At 41.5% G+C, this 27,783-nt stretch overlaps 1 protein-coding gene across 1 annotated transcript in view; it reads right to left on the minus strand.

Annotated features, from left to right (window-relative positions):
* LOC121280044 (BTB/POZ domain-containing protein KCTD19-like) overlaps nucleotides 1-20,315 on the minus strand; it is a 144,954-nt gene extending 124,639 nt beyond the window's left edge. Inside the window, exons 1-4 of the mRNA XM_041191674.1 lie at nucleotides 20,125-20,315; nucleotides 12,736-13,052; nucleotides 7,363-7,510; nucleotides 5,365-5,556 (exon numbers count right to left, since the gene is read on the minus strand). Coding sequence (XP_041047608.1) covers nucleotides 5,365-5,556; nucleotides 7,363-7,510; nucleotides 12,736-13,026 — 631 coding nt within the window. The 5' untranslated portion in view covers nucleotides 13,027-13,052; nucleotides 20,125-20,315. The remainder of the gene's footprint in view (nucleotides 1-5,364; nucleotides 5,557-7,362; nucleotides 7,511-12,735; nucleotides 13,053-20,124) is intronic.
* Nucleotides 20,316-27,783: the final 7,468 nt, after the last annotated feature.

Genomic DNA, 27,783 nt, shown 5'->3' on the forward strand with positions numbered 1-27,783 from the left:
AGGACCTTACAAGGAGAAAAATAAAAGTAGCAGGTGATAAGCCATGGTAGAAGAGCTAGATCAAGTTCTTGTATTCCAAAAAGCCAGGTGGTGAAGAATAGGATTGGAGCTAATCTTTGCCCATGCACCTCTTAACCCAACAACCACTGTTTCAGTATGTTCCTTCTTATAGGGGTACAAGTGCATCCCCAGTTAATGTCCGCCACCTGCATACAATTAAACATAATTAATATACAATTGACAGATGACTTAAAAAAAGGGGAACATTCAGACACTATTCTGGTGGTGACAGTATAGATTGTGGACATTAAAACCCAAATTTGTATTGAACAGGACACCATGGCTTGACTCAGCCTCAATGAAAGGCAGGGGAAAGAGACAGAAACAGTAGTAAAAGAATGGAGTTTATGGTGGGGTTCAATAGGAGAAAATCTTGACAATAGAAAGTAGGTTCGGGGAAGAATGGAGAATTAGAGCTGGTTGATGTTAGCATACTGATTAATATTGACCTGGAGCCTGCATTACTGAAAAGCAATGCATGGATGAGGAAAAGAGAAACAAGGTAGATTTTTGGGGCTCCCTGGCGTCATCTGAGTAGGTGGAGGAACAGAAAAGTTGCTGGAGGTGCACTGACTGCACTGAGACAATCAAGAGTGGAATCACACAAAACTGGCCCATAATTTTAGACAATTGACAACAGGGTAGTGTGATCTATCATACTGAATGCCACAGAAAGATTAAGAGCAAGGAATAATAACTGATGTAGCAGTGACAGACGATGTCACTTACAACTTTGACTAGGAAGTCTCAGGTTAGCAAAGCAGAAGCCAGACTGAAAGGATTCAGAGTTTTGAAAGAGAGGTACATGGAATTAGTGGTGGCAGATTCAAATACTTTAGAAAAGGGAGGTTAGGAATGGACAGTATTTGGAGAAGAGGAATGGGCCAAAGGAAAGGATGTTCCCTACATAGCCAGTGATTAGCAATGTTGGTATGAAAAAGGGCCAGGAAAGGTAATTAGTCATCAAGATTTGGGTAAGGAGGAGGTTAAAGGAGCAACAGATGGGATATATAAGAGATTAGGTTGCAAAGAATCGATGATGTATATAAGAGTGGAACTGGAAAGTTACAAGGTATTCAAGATTAGCTGAGTGGGGAGCTGAAATAGTGGTCGTAAGCAGAGCGGCAGAGAAGAAGGTAAGAGCAGAGGTGAGCTCTTTGCAATAGATTTTACGGATGAGCTAAAAAACAGGGCATTGAGAAGCTGGTTCACCTTGAGAAAAAGAGCCATGGATTGATTGTCCTTGGCCTCCAGGATAATCCTGGAGTAATATGATTTCACTGAGGACAGCGAGGTTTAGTAGAATGTAATGTAAACAAAAAGAAAAAAATTACAGGGCAATGGGGAAAAAAAGGAGTGGGATTAATTGGAAAGCTCTTTCAAAGAACTGGCGTGGATATGATAGGTCAAATGGCTGCCTTTTGTATGGTTCCATAATTTGCCACAGTTCTATAGGTTAGGAAAGAGAAAACTGCCAGGATACAGTTAATGATCATTTATATGGCAGTCTCTGCTGGAAGTGCATATATGTTGACATCAGAGAGAATAAAAACAAAAAAACTGCGGATGCTGGAAATCCAAAACAAAATTACCTGGAAAAACTCAGCAGGTCTGGCAGCATCGGCGGAGAAGAAAAGAGTTGACGTTTCGAGTCATGACCCTTCGACAGAACTTGAGTTCGAGTCCAAGAAAGAGTTGAAATATATATTTCAACTCTTTCTTGGACTCGAACTCAAGTTCTGTCGAAGGGTCATGAGGACTCGAAATGTCAACTCTTTTCTTCTCCGCCGATGCTGCCAGACCTGCTGAGTTTTTCCAGGTAATTCTGTTTTTGTATCAGAGAGAATAGTTGGACTCACCTATGATGTCCTCCTTTCAGAAAGGCTGGCAATGCTCATAGTTAAGCCTCAGGCATGATTAATGATGAATAATTAAGAGAATACAGCTACTGATGCTGTTGTCATAATCTAATAAGAAAGCCAACACTTTCAAAAAAGGAAGGAAACAGGAGAGAAAAAAGGGCATAGAAAAATTTGGAGAGAAAATTCAGAAATCAAGAATAAGATATCTACGTTGGTGCTAACTTATTAAGGAGTGAGGTTTCTAAATACATAATTTTTTTATCTGACATCAAAAGGAAGATGAACAGAAATTAGATAGTTTTCCCTTCCCTCAATAGCTGTTAATAAGGGTAGAACTGAATCACACAAACCAACAAGATCCTCCTTCTTCCTTAACCGAGGTTTTCCACCCACGGTCGTTGACAGGGCCCTCAACTGTGTCCGGCCCATCTCCCGCACATCCGCCCTCACGCCTTCTCCTCCCTCCCAGAAACATGATAGGGTCCCCCTTGTCCTCACTTATCACCCCACCAGCCTCCGCATTCAAACGATCACCCTCCGCCATTTCCGCCAACTCCAGCATGATGCCACCACCAAACACATCTTCCCTTCACCCCCCTTATCGGCATTCCGTAGGGATCGCTCCCTCCGGGACACCCTGGTCCACTCCTCCATCACCCCCTACTCCTCAACCCCCTCCTATGGCACCACTCCATGCCCACGCAAAAGATGCAACACCTGCCCCTTCACTTCCTCTCTCCTCACCGTCCAAGGACCCAAACACTTCTTTCAAGTGAAGCAGCATTTCACTTGCATTTCCCCCAACTTAGTCTACTGCATTCGTTGTTCCCAATGTGGTCTTCTCTACATTGGAGAGACCAAACGTAAACTGGGCGACCACTTTGCAGAACACCTGCGGTCTGTCCGCAAGAATGACCCAAACCTCCCTGTCGCTTGCCATTTTAACACTCCACCCTGCTCTCTTGCCCACACGTCTGTCCTTGGCTTGCTGCATTGTTCCAGTGAAGCCCAACGCAAACTGGAGGAACAACACCTCATCTTCCGACTAGGGACTTTACAGCCTTCCGGACTGAATATTGAATTCAACAACTTTAGGTCGTGAGCTCCCTCCCCCATCCCCACCCCCTTTCTGTTTCCCCCTTCAATATTTTTCCAATAAATTATAAAGATTTTCCTTTTCCCACCTATTTCCATTATATAATAAAAAACACCCCCACCAGAGCTATACCTTGAGTGCCCTACCATCCATTCTTAATTAGCACATTCATTTAGATAATATCACCAACTTTAACACCTATGTGTTCTATTGTACTATTGTCGTTGACATCTTTTGATGATCTGCTTCTACCACTGCTTGTTTGTCCATACAACCACATCCCCCCCCTTCCCCTCTCTCTCTCTATCTCTCCGCCCCCCACACACACACCTTAAACCAGCTTATATTTCAACTCTTTCTTGGACTCGAACTCAAGTTCTGTCGAAGGGTCATGAGGACTCGAAACGTCAACTCTTTTCTTCTCCGCCGATGCTGCCAGACCTGCTGAGTTTTTCCAGGTAATTCTGTTTTTGTTTAAGATCCTAGGTAATCCTTGGTTTCAAGTGAAGTATGCCAATGTAAGATTAGCCTCAACATCCCTAAACTAAAGAATGGCAAACTCGTTTGAGGTTTATGTTGCTTTATTCAGTGACTATAGTCATATTTGTGAATGCCAGGAAAGCTATTTTTAGCTCTGATGTCCCCCATGACAAAATAGCCAAATTGACAGAGAGTTTAGGATTGCACACATTAAAAATAGATACTTCAGCAAGATGTCAGAAGGGATCACCAATCTTCAGAATTATCCCAGGATCAATGAACCTTTTTTAGGACAGAAAGGGTAAGGAGGGAAAATCAAATGGAAAATTGGTAAAGAAAAAAAAATCATGAAAAATAGCAGGTTGATCATAGAATTTTAACAATATTAGAGAGTAATGTAATTGGTGAGCATAAATACAAGCCAGGAACAAAAGAACTGATGTCAGCAATGAATGTGCATCCTCACTTCACTATGGATGGATCACACAAGAAGAGCAATCAGGAATTTTCAAACATATGAAAATGATGGACAAGAATAGATCAGTTGATCTTTTGAGCCTGTCCTATACAGTCATGTTGGAATTAAATATCCTGACACCCCAAAGAGTTGCAATCTCCCAGATCCATGCCCGTCTCTCCCATAACTTCATTTGAATCCCATTCTGTTCCCAACCAAAGAAATAAATAACATTCTGAGGCTGTACCCATTATGTATTGTTCTTCGTTAAAATCTCTGCAACCTCTGAGATTGACTGGCCACACCACCCTTGTCTATGTTTATCCTTCAGCCAGCTCCATGGGTTCCACTTACTTCATTCTAGTTGCCTATCTGATTGTAGTCAGAACATTTCTACCTAATGGCTTTTCTTCCCGTCCCCATACATCACGTGAGGAGTTTCCCAAGGATCCAAACAGAGTCCCTTTCCACATTACATGCTACCTCTTCAACAGAAATGAGGTCAGCTTCCACAGACGTGCCAACATCACCCAGCCCTATCTTTGCAACACCTCTCTCAATCCCTCATTGTCTCTGTGCAGTCAGACTTCTTGCCCAATATCCAATCTTGAATAATCTGCATCTTCCTCCAGTACATTAGAAAAACTGAAGACATTGTCTTTGGTCCCTACCACAAACTTTAAACCCTCAGAACCAATTACTTTCCCCTCCCTGGCCACTGTCTCAGGTTGAACTAGGCTCCACGATATCAAGATCTTGTTTGACCCTGAATCAAACTTCCACTTCCATATTATCTCCTTTACACTGCCCATCTGCTGCTGAAATCCTTATTGATGCACAACATGCAAATCAACATGCCTCTCAAGAGATGTTCCCCATAGAATAACTTTCTTTTTTAGCCTTTGATGAGATGTGGGCATCACTGGCAAGGCCAGCATTTGTTGCCCATCCCTAACTGTCCTTGAAATGAGTGGCTTGCTAGGCCATTTCAGAGAACAGTTAAGAGTCAACCACATTGCTGTGGATCTGTGGTGATGCAGGCCAGACTGGGTAAGGATGGCAGATTTCCTTCCCTAAAGGGTATTAGCAAATCAGAGGGGTTTTTAACAACAATGATAATTTTGGTCACATTACTGAGACTAGCTTTCAATTCTAGATTTTATTAATTAAATGTAAATTCTACTAGTTACCCTGGTGGGATTTAAACCCATATCCCCATAACATTAGTCTGAAGTATTAGTCTAGAGACATTACCACTACGCCACCATCTCCCCCTAAATGGTTAGATATCCCCTGTTAATACTCAATTAACACAGAATTTCAGTAACAGCAAATATTAGGTAAAAGAGAAAATATTTACAAGTTTTTTTCCTTATAATGTGGCATCAGTATATCACAGGTTAAACTACCTATATATCGGAAATTACTCCATCCAATTTCTATGAGCACAACTCCTTCACACAGCCACAGCAGATTTTCATCATTGATTAAAGTAGGGTATTTCTTCACTAGGTCTAAAGGAAGAAAATACCAGTACACCTCTTCTTCAGTATCCAGCAATGGCGTGTCTATCAATCCTAATGGAGCTTTATCAGGTAAACCTGAAACAAAGCAAAAAAATGATCTTAATTCACCTGAAACAAAAATGTATTTCCTGATGGTACTTGTCACATTTCAAAATATTTATGAACTTTATCAAACTGCTTCCCTAGGAGTTAAATGGTTGAATGTGCCACAGGGATGTGGTATGGAGCAAAAAGGCTACAGTGGATCCCTTGTTGTGTTGAATTTGTTGATTTAAGCTATTGATTTGCTTACTCCTTGTAAAGCCAGCAAGATAATTCTAAGCAGTCTGATTTGCTGAATGAAGGCTCTGCCTTCATAACATTGGATTAGCATGGATAAAGGATTGGTCAATCGACAGGGAGCTGAGGGTAGGCATAAATGGAGCATTTTCAAGTTAGAAAGCTGTGATTAATGGAGTGCCACAACAATCAGTGCTGGGCTCAGTGGGCCATAACCTCCAAGATCCAGGACGATGCAACTGGGGGAGTACCCAAAGAAGTGCTGGGGAAACCCCCCGGAGGTTCCTAGTTAAGGCTTGCACGGCATTTGCCTGGGAAGCGCAAACTTCAGATGGTTTTGACTCTGTTACGTCAATAGTTAAACAGAAAAGCTTAGAAGGATTAAAACTACTTCAAATTTCTGAGTAACTATTACACAGACCCACACTGACCTCCAAATGGGACTCCCCCCACACCATGAACCCCCACAGGACTCCCACCCGCACCCCCCCAACCCACACCCCACCCCACCGCTGAAGACTTTCCCCCATCTCAGGTCTCTTCAGCACCCTCCCTCCCCCTTGCCTACCCACAACCCGATTGGAACCTACCTCACCGAAGGCACAACTCCTGACTTTCACCATGACCACACCCACCTCCCCCGCCAAGGTCTGTCCCAACCACCACTCCCGAGGCCTGACCCAACCCAATGCTCCGCCTTGGCCCAACACCCGACCCCACGTCAATCCTGATCTAAACCCACCCCCACCCAGAGGATCGGCCCACCCCAAGGCCCGAACCGATCTCCCCCCACAGACCCGACCTGATCGTACCTCCCTCCCCCAACGCCCAAGGCCCAATCTGACACGAGATCCCTCCCTCAGCCCCGAACTCCAACCCAACCAGCATCCCCGGATCCCGAGGCCCGAACTGACCACCCTCATCTTATCCCGAGGCCTGATCTCCCCTGACCCCGAGACCTGACCGACCTCCCCTAGGTTCACTAGATTCGTCCCTGGAATGAGAGGGTTGAGTAAATTGGGTCGATATTCTCTGGCATTTGGAAGAATGAGAGGCAATCTCATTCAAACATTCGATATTCTGACAGGGTAGACAAAGGGGTTGTTTCTCCTGGCTGGGGAATCTAGAATCAGTCTCAGGATATATGTACATCATTTAGGACTGAGATGAGGAGGAAATTCTTCACTCAAATGGTTGTGAACCTTTGCAATTCTCCACCACAGAGGGTTGTTGATGCTCCATTCTTGAATATATTTAATGCCCAAATAAATAGGTTTTTTGTCTCAGTGAATCAAGGAGTGTGGGGAGTGGGCAGCAAAGTGGAATTAAAGCCAAAGATCAGCCATGATCGTAATGAATGGCAGAGCAGGGTCGGCAGGCTGTACGGACTACTCCAACTATTATTTCTTATGTCCTTACAACAAAAGTATTTCAAAGTAATTTACCTGAAGCATTTTAAGTCAAACTAATTATCCTAAGATATTGTATGAATACAAGAAATAAACCAGAAATAAACGTCCTATTTTGTTGTTTAAAAGACTGCTGTGATTGATGACAATAAAAATTTCCACAAATAAGTATCTTTATGAAGGCTTTAACTACCTGTGAATGCTGGACTTTTAATTTGGAACTCTGAAGGTTTACTGTTACATCTTGTTCTCCAATAATTCCTGCTTGCTCTTTTAGTGACTGGCACATCTTCAGGTCGTATACGCAAATGATGCTTACTTTCTTTCATGTTATCCAAAGCCTATTAAAATAAAGTATGAATCAGTACATCTTATAAAAGTTGTTCGTCACAATACATATTCCTGCATAATTTCATAAAATAGTTTTACCAATAATCTCTTGTAATTTAACAGTACCTTTTTCCCCTCCTCACATCTTTCATCCACACCATCATACCTTTCCAGAACTGAGAAGTCAAGCAAATGATCTGCTCTCAGATCTGTCATTGGTGCTCACTAATCAGTAAAAACTATGCAAGTAGCTCAAAGCAATTCAGTCAACAACCTCTTCAATAAAAACCCTAAAATCCAGACAAGGTTGGAAACTTGATGAGTGGGAAATCACAGATGGAAAACCATGCCCCACTATTGCATTGTGCTTCAATACCATTATACAGCCTTAAAAACAAAAAAACTGCGGATGCTGGAAATCCAAAACAAAAACAGAATTACCTGGAAAAACTCAGCAGGTCTGGCAGCATCGGCGGAGAAGAAAAGAGTTGACATTTCGAGTCCTCATGACCCTTCGACAGTTCTGTCGAAGGGTCATGAGGACTCGAAACGTCAACTCTTTTCTTCTCCGCCGATGCTGCCAGACCTGCTGAGTTTTTCCAGGTAATTCTGTTTTTGTTTTCCATTATACAGCCTACCGTTTGTGGTTTTCTTTGTAAAATACTGTACTTAATGGAGATGAAACATTCAGGGTAACTTTGTGTACATGCTGGTGGCAGGGAACCACAGCCCCCGTAACATATATCGTTGACATCAATAAATGGAAAACTGCAGACTTGTGTCCTCAATTTTCCAATGCATGCTGCCAGTGTGTGAGATCCCCTGTCACCAGCACATACCTGAAAAATGATTCCCATTGGGTGCAATGAGAAAACGGAAGTACCATAGTCTAATAACTTGATTGTGCTTTTAATCAGATAACAGAGGATAGTGAGGGTAATTCACTTGATGAGGTGTACACGGACTTCCAAAAGACGTTTGATTAAAGTGCCTCATAATCAACTTGGCAAAGCTGAAGCTCATGGAATAAAAGTGTGGCAGCATGGATACAAAGTTGGCTGCGTGACAGGAAACAAAAGAGTAGTGATGAACAGTTGGTTTTCAGACTGGGGGAAATATACACTAGGCTTCCCCAGGTGTCTATACTAGGACAACTGCTATTCTTGATCTAGATTAATGACTTAGACCTGGATGCACAGGGCACAATTTCAAAATTTGCATATGATAAAACTTGAAAGTACTGAGAGCGAGATAGTGATAAGACTTCAAGTGGACACAGAGGGGCTAGTAGAATGGGCAGACAGATGAAATTTAATGCAGAGAATTGTGAAGTGATATATATTGGTCAGAAGAACAAGGAAAATGGAATATAAAACAAGTTTGCAATTCAAAAGGAGCTGCAGGAACAGAGAGACTGAAGGTGGAGGTGGTGGTAGTGGTGGGGCGGGGGGGGGGGGGGGGGGGGGGGGGTTGTCATATGTGCACAAAGCAGTCTATGTCCAAATGCAAGACCTGGACAATATCCAGGCTCGGGTTGACGAGTGGCAAGTAACATTCGCACCACACAAGTGGCAGGCAATGACCATCTCCAACAAAAGAGAATTTAACCAACACCCCTTGACATTCAATGGCATTATCATTGCTGAATCCTCCACTATCAACATCCCGGGGATTACCATTGACCAGAACTGAACTGGACTAGCCATATAAATACTGTGACTACAAGAGTAGGTCAGAGGCTAGGAATCCTGCGAGTAACTCACCACCTGACTCCCTAAAGCTTGTCCACCATCTACAAGGCACAGGCCAAGGATGTGACAGAAAACTCTCCACATGCTTTGCTGAGTGCAGCTCCAGCAACAGTCAAGAAGCTTGACAGCAACCAGGAAAAAGCAGCCTGCTTGATCGGCACCCAACCCACAAACATTCACTCCCTCCACCACCGGCGCACAGTGGCAGCAGAGTGTACCATCTACAAGATGCACTGCAGGAACTCACCAAGGCTCCTCAGACAGCACCTTCCAAACTCACGACTGCTGCCACCTAGAAGGACAAGGGCAGCAGACACATGGGAACACCACCACCTGCAATTTGCCCTCCAAGCCACTCAACATCCTGACTTGGAAATATATCGCCGTTCCTTCAGTGTCATTGGGTCAAAATCCTGGAACTCCCTCCCTAACAGCACTCTGGGTGTACCTACACTACATGGACCGCAGCAGTTCAAGAAGACAGCTCAAAGCTACCTTCTCAAGGGCAATTAGGGATGCCAATAAATGCTGTTGTAGCCGCAATGCCCACATCCCATGAATGAATAAAAAGGAACCATTAAAGGCCTTAAGACATAGGAGCAGAAGCAGGCCATTTGGCCCACCAAGTCTGCTCTGCCATTCAATGAGATCATGGCTGATCTGATAATCCTCAATTCCATTTTCCGGCCTTTTCCCCATAACCCTTGATCCATTTACTGATTAAAAATCTGTCTATCTCAGCCTTGAGTATACTTAATGACCCAACGTCTACAGCGCTCTGTAGAATTCCACAGATTCACTAACCTCAGAGAAGAAATTCCTCCTTGTCTTCCTTAAATGGGTGACCCCTCACTCTGAGATAATGCCCTCTGGTCATAGACTCTCCCACAAGGGGAAACAACCTCTCGGCATCTACCCTGTCAAGCCCCCTAAGAATCTTATATGTTTCAATAAGGTCGTCCCTCATTCTCCTAAGTTCCAATGAGTATAGACCCAACCTACTTAGCCTTTCCTCAAAAGAAAATCCCTCCATAGCTGGGATCAACCTAGTGAACCTTCTCTGGACTGCCAAATGTTTCACAGCAGGTTGAGAAAGTGGTTAAAAAGGCAAACAAGATCCTGCGAAGAATTTTCCTCCAATGGTGGGGGGGGGGGGGGGGGGCAAGTGCAGGAGCGGGTGCGTGCAAGCGCACCTCTGATCGATGCCCCTGATTGGTGGCATGCCACCATTTTACGTGGGCAGGCCAATTAAGGCCCACCCAGTGTGATGTCCACCAGGAAGCGCTATGCGCTCCGTGTGCGGGGTGGGGGGAGGGATTGTCTAAGCTGGGAGTGCGCTCTTTCGCATATGTGCGCGAAAAAGCGCACTCATCTCCTTGAGGCTAAGTGCTGCCTCAGGGAGAATGGCACCAAATACAAAAATGGTCAATGCACATAAAATTTCCCTGACATGTCCCCTCATGTGGCAAGTGTAGCAAGTGACAACAAGTGTAAATTGCAAGTTACAGCAAGCCTATTCTACTTTAAATCTCATTAATCTGAGTCAGTATTTGAGAGTATAAAACTTTAATACCTCTCATCATATCAATTAGAAGCAGCTCATCTCTCTTCAGGAGGTAACCAATCTTACTTCTGAAAATTACTTAACTGGAGGAGCTAGTGAATTGAACAAAATGTCTCAGCACTAAATAGCATTTGACTTACCACTGTCTCACAAAGTTTGTATAATTGTTTAACTCAAACATTTATCAATAAAAATCAATTGATACTATTTGTTGAAATGTACTGCTGGATGCTGCAGTAGCACTCAAAAGCAGTGGGTAAGGAAATTATGTAGCAATAAGCATGTACTTAATAAATTCTTATTTTTTTTTTAATTGTACCGAAAAATTTAAACTTATGGAAAAACAAGTTTTTTTTAAAAAACTGAGCACTGTTAAAGTGGATCTTAGTTTTCAGGAGTAGAAATGCACTGTTGCATAGGAGACCTAAAATCCCGTTTTGATCTCTTTCATTTATGACCAGTAAAAGAAATTAGACAGCATTCCTGTGTTTACAAACAATATTTTCTAACAAAATAAGTTTGCTAATCTAGCCAACAGTAAAGTTACATCTAGATAGCTGAATAAAGGCTTAAGTTTTCATGGCAGATGCATCAATTTTGAATTCACTTTCTTGTATACATACATGTATAAGAGCACACATTTATAAACCATATGTTGAGAAAACACCTTAGACAATAAAAACGTGAAAAATATTTTTTGTTGGAAAACAGCAAAAATCATATGAAAAGTGGCTGCTGCAGATTTCATCCCACTGTAATGATACGTTAATTCCACATTTACAGTATTCCAGATGTATGACATATCCTACCTTAAGGCAAAATAGAATATCCAGATCTTTTGCACAGTACAGTATCTGCTGGTTCTATCTGAGTGATATACATGCTGGGATTTGCCATTCAGTGTAACATTGTTTATTCACAATGTATTTAAGTTATGAACAGATGGGGAGAGAACAAAAGTATGGAAAAGCAGACCTGTGAGCCTTTATAATCTACTTCCTTGTTAGAGTCTATTTTATGTCAACCATACAATGCTGCTTTTTATCTTAATCCTCCAGTCTTGTCATAAACATATTTAACACTATTCTATAAAAATCATGTGGTGCACCATTTGTCATAGGAATCTGGAAGAGCCAATGAACTCAAAGACTAAAGCACAAAAACAGGTATCTCTGCTGCAAAACAAAAATAACACGTTTTTAAAAAAGGGAATGAGTTGGTGCCTACAAACAAGCACAATTTCCAAACACAGGATCAATGTCAAAACAATCTTAGCTATTTTAATTAAAAGTGTGCAGAATCCATTATAAATAATATATAAAATGAAATGATTTCAACACTGCAATCTAACCTCTGAAAACAATAAGATTTCGAACGTTTTCAGATCCACTTTAAAGTGTATTCTGAATTATCAGATTACTCCTCAACAATTTTCTAACTCACAGCTATGCTAAACCAGCAGAAATCTGCCTGGAATTTGCTTGCTCAAACTTTCCATTTTAATGACCAGTATTTTTAGCAATTATCGTGACTTAAAATTCACGATTGAATACGTTTCAATATAAGTCCCACAATTAATAGTCCAATTAACCTTTTTAAATTCACTTTGCATTTCCTCTAAGAATGCTTGTTCAAAGTCCAATTTTTGGGTCACATTTGCACACTTCAATTCTAATGATCACTGCATTTTAGATGCTCTCCATGTTGGTGAGCATGTTAGATGCTTGTTAGACAGTACATGGTACATTTAAGTACTTGTCTCTACTTTCAGTGTTTTCTTTTGATCATCTCTTATGCAAAGCACTGGACAAAATATTGAAAAGTCATTCACCAGGGGGAAGCAACCACATTATAATTAGATGCCAAATTAGATCACATCCTTGTAATCATGCCCTGCTCTACATATTATCCATGCCAATACCTGTTGCAAAGATGTCAGACACATTGCTGTTGCTTGTTCATACAACAAACTAATTTCTGAGAGGCAGGAAAAAGACAGCTTTGATGTGTGCAAATAATAGTGAACATGTCGGAAAGTATATCCATCGCGGTCAATAAAAAGTCTGGCATCTTCAGAATGAACAAGGCTGGAAGCTTCTTGCCATAGCACTGAGTCACGGAACTGTAAAAGCTTTGACTTTGGAACTGAAAAGAACCAGCCTCCTACATTGAAACAAAAAGGATCCTCTTCTTGGTAGTCTTCTGATGCCATTATGTTTCATTCCTTTTACGGAACAGCTTAAATTTAAAAAAATATTGTTATTCTTCTGAGGTGCAGTACAATTGACTCTTAAGTATACACAATTTATAATTTATTTTATTTGGAATAGCTTGCACCAAATAAATTCTTTATTATATATACAGAACAATAATAGATTAGTCACTGTTGATCAAAGAAGTTTTCCTCCTCTCAATGAAGTAAAATGTTCACATACAAACAAGCTAGTTCCCATATGCTTGCAGAGACAGACCTCGATCCTTTAAAACCTCCATCACATTTGGTGACTCTCTCCCCCGTTTGAGAGGTATCAACATTTAATAAGCAGTACAGCAGATATTCAGTGAGCAAACCTTTGGCTTAGTACTCCTGATGAGTCAGAAGGTGCAGGGTTTAAACCCCAGTCCAATCAGTCCTGATAAGTGGAGAGAGCTCTGGTTCTGAATTGCGTGTGGGCATCCAGCAGGATGCCCCTGCATGGTAGATATGGTTGGTTCCCCATTGTTATATGGGTTGTGGAACTCAATAACTCCGCCTGCAACCACCTTACGAGTTAGTATAAAGATGGTACTGCCCATGGAAAGAGCAATCACATCACAGCCTGTCAGGCTGCTAAACAGTCTGTGAAGGGAGGAGTGTGAAAATACAGCATTTGTTCATTTTTATTTTATTATTTCATTAAAGAGTTGAGGAATGTCTGTGCTGGGGAAAAAAAAACTCTTCCTATTTCAGAGCTCCATTTTGAGCATTAAGCATTTCCAGCAAGATGCAAAATAAAATTCCCTCTGCTCTTCCCCCAAAAAAGTTTCCTCCCAATCTTAGAGGAGCACACTCCAAAAGAGTACCGATATGCCATATATGTCATTTAGCATGTCAGCCACCTCTTTGAATGAGGTTACCAATCAGTTCTAAATTAAGGACAATTTTGTGCTGTAGGACATGCATACTGGATACATAGGATCCCAGAGATTTTCATCCCATCCAGACTGACATTAGACTAAGGCTCAGAGGTGAAAGACTATTGCACCATCCAGGTCTTCATTTGTATTTAATTAAGTAACATTTCCATCCACATCAACTCAGGTGCTAAAGAAGCTTTCTGCGGAGACTACTTTATTGAGCAAATTAAGAACTTCACCTTTAAGAAATAATTTGTTATGTTTCCATTAATCAATGTACAAAGTACACCAGCATAAGTAGAGACAACTCTCCAACTGTAAGACCAATGATGTTTGAGATATGTAACATAAACACCCAGAGCTGGCAACTTGCAAAAGATCATTTTTTTTTAATAAAGATGGGTAAGCACATTTTTTATTTGGGTAACTATCAACACCCCAGTTGTCCTGCATCCATGATGACACTGCTATGACAATTGATACCTCTGGGTAGGGTTAGAATTGAAGTTTAGGGTTAGAGTTAGTAGTTAGAGGGTTTAGGGTTTTAGAGATAATGTGGATTGTTAACACAGTACAATGTGTGTGATCTAAGCTGATGCCTGTACACTTACCTCTGTGCTTACTACATACATTGTTACTGACTTTTTTGCCAAGCTAAACAAATGTATACAATTTCTTAGAGAAAAGGTATAGCAAAATGCAACTTGCCTTCCAAAGAAAGCATCTTCTATAAACTGTTGAGACAGAAAACCTGAATCTAACTAGTTCACTGCAAATCATCTATAATACCCTAGTGTACACTTTGCAATGTCTATGAAAGACTTTCTGATATATTCTTTTAGCAAACTTTCCAGCAGCAATGAAAATTATTAGATGTAACTTTCTACTCCAAAACAGCAACAATGCTGGTGTAACTTTGTGAGGTGGAGTGGGGTAAGTTGTACAGAGCTTGTTCTACTGCACTTGCACTGTTCATTTTGTTTAGTCCTTTATTGCCTGAGGAACAGACACCTGTCTGATCTGGATGGGGTGCTGCCTGGATTTCGGCAGGCTATGCCCCTGCCTGGGAGTTGGCTGTCACCTGCAAAAAAGCAGCAACTGATGCTGTCCACCATCATGTACAAAATAACATCGATAAAATATTTGTAATTTTGACAGTGCTGACTTGGAGTTTGGTGAGAGGGGCAGTTCGGTGAGGCGGGGGGGGGGGGGGGGGGGGGGGGGGCGCGGTAGGAGGTGTTCATTTCCATTCTCTATCTTTCTCACCCTGTAGGAATTGGTTCTTGCTCTACTACAGGGAAATGAGCTACCTGTTTGGTGAGTATCTAGTGAGTGGCTTAGGTCTATTCTATTCCTAAGGTTCAAAATAGTGTACAAATTGGTGGTAAGGTTAATAATATACATAAAAATCAACATAAATAAGTGAATAATATAATTAGGTAATTATTCAAAAACATTAAGGATGTGTCAAGGCTGCAGCATGTGGGGGCTCCTGGATAACATTGTGATCCAGGGCAAACACATCTGTAGTAAGTGTTTGCAGTCGAAGAACTCCGGCTCAGAGTCATTAAGCTGGAGGCTGAACTGCAAACTCTTTGACACATCAGAGAGGGGGAAAGTTACCTGTATGCTTTTTACCAGGAGGCAGAAACACCACTTAGGATGGGGTCTTCTGATTTGGTCAAGGACAGGAGGTTGTGACTGCAGGTGAGGCAGTTAAGAGGACCCAGAGGGCGGGAGTGCAGGGGTGTGAGCGTCTGCAATTGTCCAACAGGTTTGTGTTTCTCTCAGCTTGTTTGGTTGAAAACGGGGCTGCAGGCTGGATGAGCAAACTGATCATGCCAGCGTGGTGCAGGAAGCCATTCAAGTTGGGGGAGCAAAAGGCAATCTAGTTTTTAAAAATTCATTCAGGGGATATAGGCTTTGCTGGCTGGGCCAGCATTTATTGCCCATCCCTAGTTGCCCTTGAGAAGGCAGTGGTGAGCTGCTAAGTATGACTTCAACCAGTGCAGAGTTTTCCCCCTGATTCCCATTGGCTCCAGTTTTGCTAGGGCTCCTTTTGTAGAGCCCTAGTGGTAGCAGGAAACAGTATAGCAAGGGGGATTGACACTGTTCTCTGCAGCAAAGAGCGAGGGTCCAGACAGCTACGTTGCCTGCCTGGTGCCAGGGTTCAGGATATCTGTTCAGGGCTGGAGAGTAACTTGCAGTGGGAGGGGGAGGATCCGTTGTCATAGTCCAACAATATAGATACCAACAAAATAGGTAGAACTACTAGAGAGTATGAGGAGCTCGGTACTAAATTGAAAAGCAGCAGAACCTCAAAGGTTAAAAACTCTGGATTATTACCTGAGCCGCATGCAAATTGGTATAGGGTACATAAAATTAGAGAGATGAACACGTGGCTCAAAGTGTGGGAGAATTGGGTTCTGGTTTGTGGGGCACTGGTACCAGTACTAGGGAAAGTGGGGACTGTAGCTTTGGGACCATCTAAACCTGAACCGTGCTGGGACCAGTGTTCTTGCGAACCACATAACTAGGGAAGTGGAGAGGATTTTAAACTAAATAGTGGGGCCAAGGGATCAATTGTGGAAAGATGTGGTATATCAAAGAGCAGAGACAGGGTAGACAGGAGAATAGTAATATGGGAAATGAGGGTCGGAGAAGAACAGGACAAAAAAACCTAAGAATGCACCAAGGATCAAGGCAAGATCCCACAAAGATAACAAAAAGACAAAACCAAAGACTTTGTATCGGAACGTGCGTAGCATTCATAACAAAGTAAACAAATTGATAACAGGCATTGCGGTAAATCAATATGATCTCATAGCCATTACTGAGACGTGGTTGCAGGATAACAAGGATTGGGTCCTGAAAACTGAGGGGTATATGGCCTTCAAGAAGAATAGGAATCTAGGTAAAAGTGGAGGGGTAGCACTGTTAATCAAGGATGGCATTTGTGCAATAGTTAAAGATGACCTTGGTTCAAGAGATCAGTATGTAGAATCAGTTTAGGTGGAGATGAGGAATAGCAGGGGGAGAATGTCACAAGTGGGAATGGTCTACAGGCCCCCTAATAGTAACCACAATGTTGGAGAAAGTATACAAGAAGAAATATTGGGTGCTTCTGATAAAGGGACGGCAATATTCATGGGTGACTTTAATCCACATACAAACTGGAAAAATAAGATTGGCGCTAGTAGCCTCGATGAGGAGTTCATAGAATGCATAGTTACTTAGAGCAGCACGCTCTGGAACCAACCAGAGAACAGGTTATATTAGTCTTGGTTTTGTATAAGGTGACAGGATTAATTAATGACCTCAAGGTAAAGGCATCCCTAGGTAGCAGTGGCCACAACATGATTGAAGTTTACATCCAGTGTGAAAGGGAGAAAAGTGGGTCTCAGACTAGTATTTTAAAAACTTAAATAAGGGCAACTATGTGGGCATGAAAGCTGAGCTAGCAGAAGTTAACTGGGACACTAGGGGATAGATCAATAGAAAAGCAGTGGCAGACATTGAAGGGGATTTTTCAGAATACTCAGAATAAGTATATTCCTACTACTAAGGGGAAGACCCACCATCCATAGTTATCCAACTAAGTTAAGGAACTGCACAAAGATGAGTGGCAGGTCAGATGATTGGTCAGGGTATAAAGAATGGCAGAGATTGACTAAGGGATTAATCAGGAGAAAGAAATTAGAGAATATGGGGAAGCTAGCTAGAAATGTAAAAGTGAATAGGAAAAGTTTCTACAAGTATTTAAACAGGAAAAGAGTAGGTAAAGTGAGTATTAGTCCTCTAGAGGGTGAGAATGAGGAGTTAATAGTAGCTAATAAGGGAATGGCGGATGAAATGAACAAATATTTTGCCTCAGTCTTCACTACAGATGATATGAAAAACATTCCAGTAATAGCTATGGATCAGTGGGTGGAGGGGAGAGAGGAACTTGGAAAAATTACAATCATTAGGGAAGCGGTATTAAGCAAATTGATAGAGCTGTGGGCTGACAAACCTCCAGGTCCAGATGGACACCATCCTAGGGTCTCAAAGGAGGTGGCTAATGAGGTAGTAGATGCATTGGTGTTAATTTTCCAAAATTCACAAGATCCTTGAAAGGTTTATTCAGACTGGAAAGTGGCAAATATAACCCCTCTATTCATGGGAAGGAGGCAGAAAACAGGCAACTATGGCAAGTTAGACTGACATTTGTCGTGAGGAAGGTGTTAGAGTCGATCTTTAAAGAGGTTATAGATGGGTATTTAGAAAAGCTCAAGGTAATCGGGGAGAACCAGCATGGTTTGCAAAAGGGAAATCATATTTAACCAATTTATTACAGTTCTTTGAATGCATAACATGTGCTGTGGATAAAGGGGAGCCTGTAGGCGTGCTGCACTGATCAAGTGCCTTTGGGAAATCCAAGTATCAGATCATAATTATTGTGGAAAATAAAAGCTCATGATGCCGGGGGTAACATATTAGTCTGGATAGGGGATTGGCTGTCTGGCAGAAAACAAAGAGAATGCATATATAGGTCTTTCTCTGATTGGCAGGAAGTGACTAGTGGGGTCCGGCAGGGGTCTGTGATGGGGCCTCAACTTTTTTACAGTTTCCATTAATGACTTAGATGAGCGGAGCGAAGGCATGGTAGCTAAATTTGCAGATGAGACAAAGACAGGAAGGAAAGTATGTTGTGGAGAAGACATAAGGGGGTTGCGGACAGATATAGTTAAGCTGAGTGAGTGGGCAAAAATACAACAGATGGAATATAATGTGGAAAAATGTTAAGTTATTCACTTTGGCAGGAAGAATAAAAAAGCAAGAGAATTTCTTCAATGGAGAACAACTGCAGAATTCAGAGGTGCAGAGGGACCTAGGTGTTCTCATGCATGAAGCATAAAAAGTTAGTATGCAGGTACAGCAAGTAATTAAGAAGGCTAATGGAATGCTATCCTTTACTACGAGAGGTATCGAACATAAAAGGATGTTCTGCTTCAGTTATACGGGGCATTGGTGAGACATCTCCAAAACTGTGTGCAGTTTTGGTCTCCTTATTTAATGCATTGGAGGCGGTTCAGAGGAGGTTTACTAGATTGATACCTGGAATGAGTGGGTTGTCTTATGAGAGTAGGTTGGACAGACTGGGCTTGTTTCCACTGGAGTTTAGAAGAGTGAGGGGTGACTTGATTGAAGTATATAAGATCCGGAACGGCCTTGACAAGGCGGACGTGGAAAGGATGTTTCCTCTTTGTGGGTGAGTCCAGAACTAGTGGGCACTGTTTTAAAATCAGCCCTTTTAGGACAGAGATGAAGAGAATTTTTTTCTTTGAAGGTTGTGCAGCTTTGGAACTCTCTGCCTCTGAAGGCGGTGGAGGCGGGATCATTGAATATTTTTAAGGCAGAGGTAGATATTCTTGTTAGGCAAGGGATTCAAAGATAAAAACAAAAAAACTGCGGATGCTGGAAATCCAAAACAAAAACAGAATTGAATTCAACAACTTTAGGTTGTGAGCTCCCTCCCCCATCCCCACCCCCTTTCTGTTTCCCCCTTCCTTTTTTTTTCCAATAAATTATAAAGATTTTCCTTTTCCCACCTATTTCCATTATAAAAAAAACCCCACTAGAGCTATACCTTGAGTGCCCTACCATCCATTCTTAATTAGCACATTCGTTTAGATAATATCACCAACTTTAACTTTAACACCTATGTGTTCTATTGTACTATTGTCGTTGACATCTTTTGATGATCTGCTTCTATCACTGCTTGTTTGTCCCTACAACCACACCCCCCCTCCACCTCTCTGTCTCTCTATCTCTCCGCCCCCCCCACACACACCTTAAACCAGTGAATATTTCAGCTCTTTCTTGGACTCGAACTCAAGTTCTGTCGAAGGGTCATGAGGACTCGAAACGTCAACTCTTTTCTTCTCCGCCGATGCTGCCAGACCTGCTGAGTTTTTCCAGGTAATTCTGTTTTTGTAAGGGATTCAAAGGTTGTCCGGGGTAGATGGGAATGTGGAATGCAAAACACAAACAAATCAGCCATCCTATTGAATGGCGCAGCTGGTTCAAGGGGCTGAATGGCAGACTCCTGCTCCTATTTCGTATGTTAATAAAACATTCAATCCACTGTATCATTTTTGTGACATGTTTAACTCATCGATTCGTGCCGTTGAATTAAGCGCACTGCATTTACCTCAATCTCCTAATGGTTTCTCGGTCCCAGTTACGGTGCCTGCAAAAGGTATTTTCTTCAGTGATATTGTCGGTTTGGGTTCTTTGTTCCTCTCTCCTCCCGAGACCCCTCCAAACATTTTGAACAAAACCGTCCACGGAGCCTCGTGCACCACCTCCAAACGCCATCCTCCCGCGCATGCGCATCCTCGGAACCGCCCCGCCGGCTCCAGCCTGCGCGCAAGTGCATTCCTGGCGCTGCCTCAGCCGTTGCACATGCACACCGGATGTAATGTTCTTCATCCAGGCATGCGTCGGCAATCCTGACTGCTTGCTTCTAGTTTGTTTAGTTAGATTTTCAAATAATCTGGATTGTTTTTAGCCTTGAAGTCGGTCCTCGGGGAAGGTTGTTTTTCTCTTTCTCGTCAAAACCAGGTTCTTAGTAGCTGGAACAGAGATAATTGCCAAGGAAGATATCGAGATCACATGATGCTTTTCCTGTTACAGGCCTCCATCTCGACATTCCTGAATATATAAGGTGGAGCCTTTACTGTCTTACCTAGCCATATGTCTGGTAGGAGTTAGCAAATGGCACCCACCACAAGATAAGCTCAAGGCAGGGGGAGGTTTTACCTTGGTGACTGGATAAATGGGACTGAACAAGTGACAGAGAATAGCCACCAGCCCTTAGACATAAGATATATAAACAGGTGCTTGGGAGTCAAGTGTTCACCATTCTTCAGGTGGAAGACGACCAGGGAGAGCTATGCCACGCTTCAGTAAGCTTACGAAGAAAAAAAAGTAGCATATTGTCTAAATGGTGAGATTGCAGAGCTCTGAGATGCAGAGGGATCTGGGTGGCCTAGTGCATGAATCACTGAAGGTTAGTATGCTGGTGCAGCAAGTAATTAGGAAAGCAAATAGCATGTTTTTATTGCGAGGGGAATTGAATGCAAGAGAAGAGAGATTATGCTTCAGTTATACAAGGCATTAGTGAGGCCACATCTGGAGTACAAGGTGCAGTATTGGTCTCCTTATTTAAGAATGGATGTAAATGCATTGGAAGCAGTTCAGAGAAGATTTACTAGACTAATACATGGAATGGGTGGCTTATATTATGAGGAAAGGCTGGACAGGCTAGGTTTGTATCTGCTAGAGTTCAGAGGAGTAGTAAGAAGCAACTTGATTGAAACATAAAAGATCCTGAGGGATTCGACAGGATGAATGTGGAAAGGATGTTTCCTCTTGTGAGAGAACCTAGAACTAGAGGTCACTAAAAAAAGGAGTCGCCCATTTAAGACCAAGCTGAGGATAATTTTTTTCTCTGAAAGGATTGTGAGTCTTTGGAACTTTCTTCCTCAAATGGTGGTGGAAGCAGAGTCTTTGAATATTTTTAAAGCTGAGGTAGATAGATTCTTGATAAATAAGGGTGTGAAAGGTTATTGGGGGTAGGCGGGAATGTGGAGTTGAGGTTAAAATCAGATCAGCCATGATCTTATTGAATGGTGAAGCAGGCTCGAAGGGCTGAGTGGCCTACTCCTCCTAATTCGTATGATTGTATGTTAAGAGGCTGAGAGCAGAAAACACTGCCACCTCCAGCAATAGAAATCAATTTCATCCGTCCGTTCATCCATTGGGACCAAGTGAGTGCTGAGAGGATGTTTCCCCTTATGGGAGAGACTAGAACGAGGGGACACAGTTTAAAAGGGGTCTCCCATTTAAGATGGAGATGAGGAGACTTTTTTCTCTGAGGAACATTAGTCTGTGGAATTTTCTTCCCAGAGAGCAGTGGTGGCAGGGTCATTGAATATTTTTAAGGCTGAGTTAGATTGACTCCCTTGTCAATCAAGAATCTAAGAGTATAGGGGGTAGAGAGAAAAGTAGAGTTGAGGCCACAATCAGATCAGCTATGATCTTATCAAATATGGAGTAAGTTTGAGGGGCTGAATGGCCTACTCCTAATTTGTATGGGACTGGTAAACCATTCTCACCTGTCATCTGTTGTAAGTTTTATCTATCAACTTATGCATCTTATTTAAACTGTTGCTTCTTAATAAATTCCTTTAAAATCACTAATGAGTTCAAGCTTTTTTTGGGTAATTGTGACTTGCAGCCCCAAACTAGTATGATTGTGGAACAAAGCCATCTGAAATACTGGATAAGCATTTTATTGCAATATATGTGGAGAAGTGTTAAGTTTAAAAAAAGACAAGCCTTTTGTTATTCCAATAATTAGGATTGCATACCTGCCAACAGCCCAGTGATTGATGAATTTATAACTCACTGAAGAATATGCAAGCAATGAAGGTAAGAGATTTATTTTCAGTAAGGATCTAGAGGACTGACTCTGCAACACCCCTGCATCCCCCACCAACATATGGAGGTTGGTGGGTTTGAAGGTGAAGACAATGAAACTCCTCATATATTGGAAAGGAGGGGGATTGGGTGAGATTGTTTCAGCCTGGTCCTCCTTTATTGAACTCATTTCTTCCTATCTGGACTTTTTATTTTCTCCCCTTGTTCAGTCTCTTCCCAACTACATCCATTATCCCTAAGACGCCGTCCATCACCTTTAATGATTTCCAGTTTCCTGACTGTCTCCTTTTCACCATGGATGTCCAATTTCTCTACACCAACATTCCCCACTAGGATGATGAGGGCTACTTCCCAGACAGAGGACAACCAGTCCCAATCCACCATCACTCTTACCCTAACAGGGCAGACCTCTTTGCGGATCTTGGGAAGGAGGTAAAAGTGGGCTGTTTGCGTTTGGAAGACTGAGATTGGGGATGAGGTCAGTGACAGGGCCCTTGACCGTAGCCTTTCCATTTCATGCACTTCTGCTCTCACCCATTTTCTGCTTTTCAGATTTCCAGCATTGAGTATTTTGCTTTTGTTCCTTTGTGAAATGCTCTGCTGCCTGAATTTACTCCCAATACTACTGCCATTGGAGACGTTCTGTACCACTAAGGAATAAACTCCACCTCTGCTTCAGGAAGTGAGTACCCCTGATCAACCATTACTTTGGCTCAGTTAGTAAAATTGTCACCTCTATGCCATCGGGTTTTGGGTTAAAGCTCCAATTTAGGGTTAGGATTTAGACATTTCATATTGGCTGATAAAATGGTAACCTTCAACAATACACCATCCTTCAGGTGAACTGTTAATTTAGACCTGTACTTGTGGTTGTTAAAGCTCCTGTAACCCTAATTGAAGGAGAGCTAGGAGTTTCCAGGGGTTCTGGATAACATTCTTCCCTCAACCAACATCACCAAAATTGTAATCTTTCATTCACAACATTGCTGTTTGTGGGACAATAGCTGTGGTGCAGAATAGCTGTTGCATTTGCCTACTCACCAATTACATGACTGTAATCACAAACAGCTGATGGGACCCTTGTTCATTGTAAGTTCAAATCATAAATTCAGGTGTACACTGCCTAGGAATGTCTGGCAATTCTGCAGGACGGACAGATGTCAGATAAAACTCAATGCAATGAAATGTGAAGTGATTCATTTTGGTAGGAAGAACCTGGAGAGACAATACAAAATAAAGTGCATAGTTCAAAAGGTGGTACAGGAGCAGAGGAGTCTGGGTGTATACGTGCATAAGTCAGTGAAGGTGTCTGGACAGGTTGAGAGAGCAATTAATAAAACATACATTATCCTAAGCCTTATTAATAGGGGCATGAAGTACAAGAGCAAAAAGGTTATGTTGCACTTGTATAGGACACTAGTTCGGCATCAGCTGGAGTATTGCAATCAGTTCTGGGTGCTGCACTTTAGGAAGGATGTGAAGGCAGTGGAGAATGGTTCCAGGGCTGAGGAACTTTAGTTATGAAGATAGATTGGAGAAGTTAGGACTGTTTTTGTTGGAGAAAAGACTAGAGAAGATCTGATAGAGATATTCAAAATCACGAGGGATCTGGACAAGGTAAACAGGGAGAAATTGTTCCCCTCATGAAAGGATCAAGAATGAGAGGGCACAGACTTAAAGTAATTGTTAAAAGAAGCAAACTTCTTCACTCGGGTTAAGACCTGGAATGCACTACCTGAGTGTGTGGTGGAGGCAGGTTCAATTGAAGTATTCAAAAGGGGATTACATGTTATTTATAAAGGAAGAATTTGTAGGGTTATGGGGAGAAGGCAGGAGAATAGCACTAAGTGAATTACTCATTCAGAGAGCCGGTGCAGACATGTTGGGCCAAATGGCCTCCCTCTGCACTGTAACAATTCAGTGATTTTTGAATGGTTGTGAGAATGCGCTAAATAAATGAGCATCTTTCAATATAGTATCTTGCTTTGAGTTTTTTCTCTGACCTAACTGTCCCTCTCCTCTCCAGACTGTTATTGGGGTTTCATTATTACAGGCTTCAACCACCCTATAGTATCCTGCCTCAGTAATCATTCATCATGCATGGCCCTTAAATGAGATTTGTTTGACATTAGAGAACAGAACATCTCAATTTTGTCCTCAAAGCCATCCATACTCTCAAACCTTCCCACAAAATTAGGAGTGGAATTTTTCAAAATTTGCACAATGTGGTAGCAGGTGGGCAAAATGGCATTCCACGCGCCAACGCCACTGGCGGGTTTTCATGCATTGTGTGGCTGGGGCTCATTAGCTGGACCACGGCAATACTGCAGAACGGCCTGAACCAGTGGCCAGCACTCAAAGCTGGTGTGCATCGGCAGCTTCTTTATGTGCGACGGTTTCTTGGCTATTATCTCACCAAAGTGGAAAATTACAAGACTTCCCGCTGTCATGAAACAGATTGTGCCATATTGTCCACGTGCACCACCTATCATGCCCGCTGCCAGTGGACACGGAAAACTCCGCCCCAGAAGGAGGAAACCTTGTTTTTGGACACGGATGTCAATTAATCACTGAGATTGGGATCAGGTGACTCAGCAGAGAGAGAGAGAAAAAAATCAACCTCTGTAGTACTAGACTGAATGAGGTATTTACCAGCTCAGTTACAGGGGCACAAGTCTATTTCATCAAGTCATTCAGTGCTTATGCCAAAGAAGTCAGGAACTCTGGCCTGGCAGGCACCATGTCATCTCTCACTTTTCTCAAGTGGCCTAAGGATTGAAAATCGAGACTATTAGACTCTATTGGTGGCACAAGTTCAGAACACAGAACAGAATGAACTGGAAACACGAGAATTAAAGCTCAACTTGGTTTTATCTCAGAAGTTCTTAGTGATGGGATTTAGAATCATAAATCTATTTTTGTAAGCCTGCTGCCACCCCCACCCCATGACATCATAGTCTAATGCACATGAAAAGAGATTATAGGGAAATCTGAATCTATATCCTGTTCATTTATTCTTCCTTTACAAAAAGAGCAACATCTTTTTAATTTAAAACCAATTAATTGATAACATTTTGGGTCAAAATCCTGGAACTGTCTGGGTCAAAGTCCTGAAACTCCCTCCCTAACAGCACTGTGGTGTACCTACATCACCTGGTCTGCAGCAGTTCAAGAAGGCAGCTCATCACCACCTTCAAGGGCAACTAGGGATGGTCAATAAATGCTGGCTTAGCCAGCGACACCTACATCCCATGAATGAATTTTTAAAACCTTAAAATTGGTTAAGTTTGCAATCTCTCCAAATGGTCCAAAATTGGATTTTTCTTTTAAGTCAAGCAGTAGAATGATTTTCAACCTCTGCTAACTGGGGGACACTGCTGTTTAGACTCCTGTAAGACAAGCAATAGGAAATTTATTAAAGATTCAAAAACATTAATTTATGGTCAAGATAAACAACTTAAAAACAAGCTGCATTATCAATTTTGTGGGATATGATGACCATCTAAATCGGATTTTGGAATTATCAGTAATCATAAGAACCTGAGGTGTGCAAGAGGGGTACAAAATAAACAAACATCTTAGAAAATATTTTATTGCAAAATATCTTCAAACCTACAAAGGCATTTAAATTTTTTTGTCATTACTTAAGACAGTGTTAATAAATTATATCTCAAATTACAATGCACAGGAAATTCACAATATATAATTAAAATATATTTACATCTATTGCACAAGTGCATAGTACTTTAAATATTTCATACTTAAACATTTTGATATGATTAAATAGCACAAATAAAACACATTTGAAACTGGGAACAATTAAAATCTCTGCCAGCTAAGAGCATGAGGCAGTTTTCAGTCAGTTCCCAAGGTATTTGAACACAGCAAAAAAAAACACTCCTCATTTGGCAAAATTGGCACTTCACTCATTCAGGTAACAGGATGGGTGGTATGTAAAGTGCCAGCTGCTACAACTAGAGATGTTCTTTTAACGTTTGGCTTAAGGCACATTCTTGATACAGAGAAGAGGGATCATTACTCTACACAATCCAGTTGACTTTGGAGTGCTTGATGCTGACATCGCCATTTCTCAGTACTAATGGTCCTCACATTAATGAATGCAAAATTGACCAACAAGAAAATTACGTGATCTCCACTGAACTACAAATCAAAAGGTACATGAGGGAAAAGAAAAACGAAATTATATCTTCAGATTAACTCGAATAACCTCAAGCTCATTCTGACTCGTGTTTATTATTTTAGTTTACCCTAATCCAATAATTATCTCCTATCATGGTCTGTATGAGTATCATAGAGACATGCCTCTTAGTTGCAGGATGACAAGATGAAAAATGTAACTGGACTGTCTGAAAATACTTCAATTATTAAAATATTTTGAATAGCTTACTCCAAACTAAAGTAAAGGAACAGGTATCCAGTGTTCTGAGACATTCATGCTATGAAAACTAGCACTGCAACAACCCTACAATATGCAGAACAGCCATTGGTACAACAACAAATAAAATAACAAAGGGACATTTTGTTTCAATGCAATGCAATGCAAAAACTGAGATTAGGCTCAAAAATATTGACCTTTTTCTGCAGTATTCAATTTAGAATATGATCAATATGCTATGAAATAAATAGGAGGTATGAATGCAAGTACATAAATGATAGAAACATATGTTTATCCAAAACAGTATCCTGCAACCATAGCTATTTCACCAAATGGATTAATAAATGAAATGCAAATTCATTGCAATGCATAATGTTCCAAACACTCAATTGTCATCTTGGACGTGAACCCAAGCTCTATATATATATATATATATATATATATATATATACTGTTAAAAGGTAGAATATAAAGCAGACTGAACATGATTAACACTTCTGCAGGCACACAAGAATTACAAAAAACAAAATACAGCAGGTACTAGAAATCTGAAATAAAAGAACAGAATTTGCTGGAAACAACCAGCAGGTCAGGCAGTATTTGTAGCAAGATGTAGTTATGGTTAATGTTTCATTGATCCTACCTTCCTCCTGCCACAGGTGCTGGCTGACCTACCCAGTGTTTCCAGCATTTTCTGATTTCATTTCACTCAATAATTGTTGTGGTTTGCACAACAAATGTGGTGCCGTCACTTGTAAGGTTCCACTGATAATATTAGTTTTTAAATCCATAGACTGTTGAACAAAATGTGAGGATTACAATTAAGTGTAAATCACCACCTGTTCAATATTGCAATACATTATAAAGCACTTGAAACAATTGGTAACAAACTTACAGATTTGTCCATAAGTAATGGTGTATTACAAATGGCTTTTTTTGCAAACTAGGTGAAAGTATTCCACAATTATT

The sequence above is a fragment of the Carcharodon carcharias genome, chromosome 7 (genome assembly GCF_017639515.1).
Source record: "Carcharodon carcharias isolate sCarCar2 chromosome 7, sCarCar2.pri, whole genome shotgun sequence".
In the NCBI taxonomy this organism is placed as follows: Eukaryota; Metazoa; Chordata; class Chondrichthyes; order Lamniformes; family Lamnidae; genus Carcharodon; species Carcharodon carcharias.